The sequence below is a fragment of the Anneissia japonica genome, unplaced genomic scaffold (assembly GCF_011630105.1).
Source record: "Anneissia japonica isolate Jap-2015-1 unplaced genomic scaffold, ASM1163010v1 scaffold287714_len2871179_cov188, whole genome shotgun sequence".
Classification (NCBI taxonomy): Eukaryota; Metazoa; Echinodermata; class Crinoidea; order Comatulida; family Comatulidae; genus Anneissia; species Anneissia japonica.
In genome coordinates, this window is record NW_022755542.1 from 1298185 (window position 1) to 1301533 (window position 3349).

Consider the following 3349-nt stretch of genomic DNA (forward strand, 5'->3'; position numbering starts at 1 on the left):
ATATATATGTATGTATGTATGTATATATATATTATATATATATATAATCATATATAAGATCATTTACGTATTCCCCCACGTGTCCTCGCTGCAGTCCCTATTACACTTGCTGTAATCGTGAGCCTTAATAATCACGTTCGTGGGGAGGTCTGTATTCCAGGTTGAGGTGTTTGAAGACATCTTCCTCAGAGTGCACAGGTAAAGGTGTTCCGTTGTGAATCTTCTCCTTTCCACGTCGGATCACTCCATGTCTAAGTGCGTGCTCAGATAATGACATACCCTGTGCGGTTTCAGAGAAAGAATTAACAATATGAGTTATAAAGAATGATTGGGAAGTAGAATAATGTCGTAAACCTCATATCAGGAAAAGGTGGTTTGTTTCATCGGGAAATAATATTAGTACACTAGTATTGCATCATTACCAAGAAAAGGCGCTGTACTTAAAAACATATGGCACAGGGCTTAGTTTTTTTAATCAGGAAGTAAAATTAGTAGGCATTTAATCGCATTATTAGGCTACCAAGAAAAGGCGCTGTACTTTCAAAAGTATATGGCTGGTACGGAAATAAGTTATTGTTTCAATCGGAAGAACGGACTTGTGTGTGTCCTTGCTTATCCATACTGTCTCTCTTTATCCGCTCCCTCTACCCCTCCCCCACCCCCTTCCACTCCTTTCTATGCATAAGTATAAATGAGTCTGGTAGATTTGAAAGCGCTAATTACTAGCATCATAATGGGAGTTGAGTATGAACTAATGGTCTTATGAAAGAATTCAGTTAAGATATACCTATGTATCACACATGCAACAACCAATCAATCGAATTAAATGTACACACTCTCTCATTGATTATTTGTTAAACTAAACATCAACAAACTGAATTCTATTGAATCGAACCTTTTTAATGGCCAGCGCCCTCATAGACCGGTTAAAATGATCAGAACCAGTGAAATGGACGAGTGCACAGTGATACTCCTCCCATGGGGACACGATGATATCCAGGCGACGATGCTAAAAATATATATTAGGTAATGGTAAGGGAAATGTAGCCTATATACAAGATTCTGCATAATATTATGGTTTCTATGAGCTACAATAATAATAATTACTTGAGTAACATGGACTACAGATACTAAGAATGATACGTACACATAGGGCCTATTATTACGGAAGCTAATTCAACAGTTGAATCGCTCGCTAATAATATTACCCAGAATAATAATATTATTACCCAGAAAACCTGATCACTGCTGTATTGGTTAAAAACAAAATCTAACATCATCATCATCATCATCATCATCATCATCATCATCATCATCATCATCATCATTCTTATTATTATTATCTCCATACCTTAGCATTGTCCTTATTGAGTTTGCATACTCCCATGTACTTGCGTTGTTCTCCATTATCTTCTTGCCGCACTAGGTCATCAGTCAAGATATCTGTCGGTTTAAACGACACAACAGAAGCATATTAATCGTTGTTTTAAATAATGGAACATGATTGTGTTAATTGGTTTTATCATTATTGATTACACTTTTGAAACAGTGGCACACTTCACATGATAAACGTGCGTCCAAAAATAAAAGTAAACATGAGAAAAAAGACCAAAAAAAACCCCCAAAAAACAAAAAAAACCCCATCAGTTTCTTACATTATCATCACAGGGATTCCCCTTCTTAGTAGGCCTAAACTGATTTCCATAACTCGACGCTTCGCGGCAGGGGAGGTGGAAAATCCCGTTTCTTACATTATCATCACAGGGGTTCCCCTCCTTAGTAGGCCCAAACTGATTTCAGGAACTCGACGCTTCGCGGCAGGGGAGGTGGAAAATCCCGTTTCTTACATTATCATCACAGGGGTTCCCCTCCTTAGTAGGCCCAAACTGATTTCAGGAACTCGACGCTTCACGGCAGGGGAGGTGGAAAATCCCTGTGACCATGACAAACTCAAAAGAACCTAAGTTCAGATGAACAATGCGTATGTATTCATATTCCTAAGATAATCGGATTGTGTGCAGGTCTCAGTATGTGCGTGGAGGAAATATATTAAGTATATTAAATATATTTCCTCCATGGTATGTTTGTGTGGCCATCTTTTATGAAAATAGTCAACAAATTTGCTAAGAAATCGGAAGGAAGCAATATAAGACAGAAAAAAGCTTCAATTTGATATTTAGTTTTAATGTAGTACGTATTGTGCTAAAGCCGCGTTTATAAAATTATTCTAAGGATACGGTAACTATTTAAATTCTATTTAATAAGGCGTTAATGATATGACACCTTTAGCGAGGTCCCTTGGAAATCAATTTGTTCAGTGATGACGTGGCGGCTAGCTAGCATTTCCGTAAACAGAACGCAATACCAGGATCTTGGCATTAATTAAACAATTCCCCTGGGAGCTAGTGATAGTTAGTCACAACTCCACCTCTTAGCGAAATCAAATGTCTATGACTATAGGCGTTACAAATCAACTTATTTTACAATATATGAAGTGTAGCTTAGATGACCTGGGCTACAATTGACAGCGGTTTTAAAATCACTGTACGGTATATTCATTTAGGGAATTAATCATCACACGAAGACCTTGTGAAGTGGGAAATAACACAAAAAATAATGATGAGTTTTTACTGGTAAACAACAAATCACGGACGATACAATAGATAACTTCAACGACAAAACAAGGAATCTACAGTCCAGGATGTGGTAGTGAACTACTGTATCAATAGTACATTAGTCTATATAATTATTATACCAAGCTTAACGCTTTTTGATAACTCGGTAGATCGAATCCGTTTACTTCCGGGGTAGTTACAGAACAATACCATCGGGAGCTATCTGCTCCATCGATTGGGTTCGTATTAGAATCTGTGGTAGGTCATTAAATTTGATACATTCCTGGTGGATGTACAATCACATATCCTGCAGGATCTTTGTAATTCTGCTTCCTTATGTGCCACATGGGGAAAATAATGGGACTTGTTTATACATTTATAGCGCATTATACTATTAATGACTAGAAATTGCAAATTGCAAGTGAAGTGCTGCGAAGTACAACTGCATAAAATGTTCTTCGAACAAAATTATTTATGCGAGTCAAGTGAAAATAATGAATAATAAAAATATAACAAATAATATGAGCACGACCCATTGTCTATATTAGAACAGCGTTGGTGCCGTGTACAATAGTGTTTTGCTGCAGTGACATCTCTCTGCTGGGGACTCGCTGCTGCTGCTGGCGATGACTCGCTGCTGGCGAATCGATCTGCGCATGTGTATAAAATGGTATTTATTTCCGAAAACACTATGCCAGTCTACAACAAGCGTCGCCTAAATGTAATAATTAGCA

General features: G+C 37.6%; 1 protein-coding gene across 2 annotated transcripts in view; it reads right to left on the reverse strand.

Moving 5' to 3' along the window:
* Positions 1 to 18: 18 nt before the first annotated feature.
* The window catches only part of LOC117123682 (DNA polymerase lambda-like), a 47753-nt gene continuing 44422 nt past the window's right edge, over positions 19 to 3349 (reverse strand). Inside the window, exons 8-10 of one of the 2 annotated variants that reach the window (XM_033269689.1) lie at positions 1352 to 1443; positions 896 to 1009; positions 19 to 280 (exon numbers count right to left, since the gene is read on the reverse strand). In XM_033269689.1, coding sequence (XP_033125580.1) covers positions 125 to 280; positions 896 to 1009; positions 1352 to 1443 — 362 coding nt within the window. In that variant the 3' untranslated portion in view covers positions 19 to 124. The remainder of the gene's footprint in view (positions 281 to 895; positions 1010 to 1351; positions 1444 to 3349) is intronic. The other variant, XM_033269688.1, reaches the window with a different exon arrangement.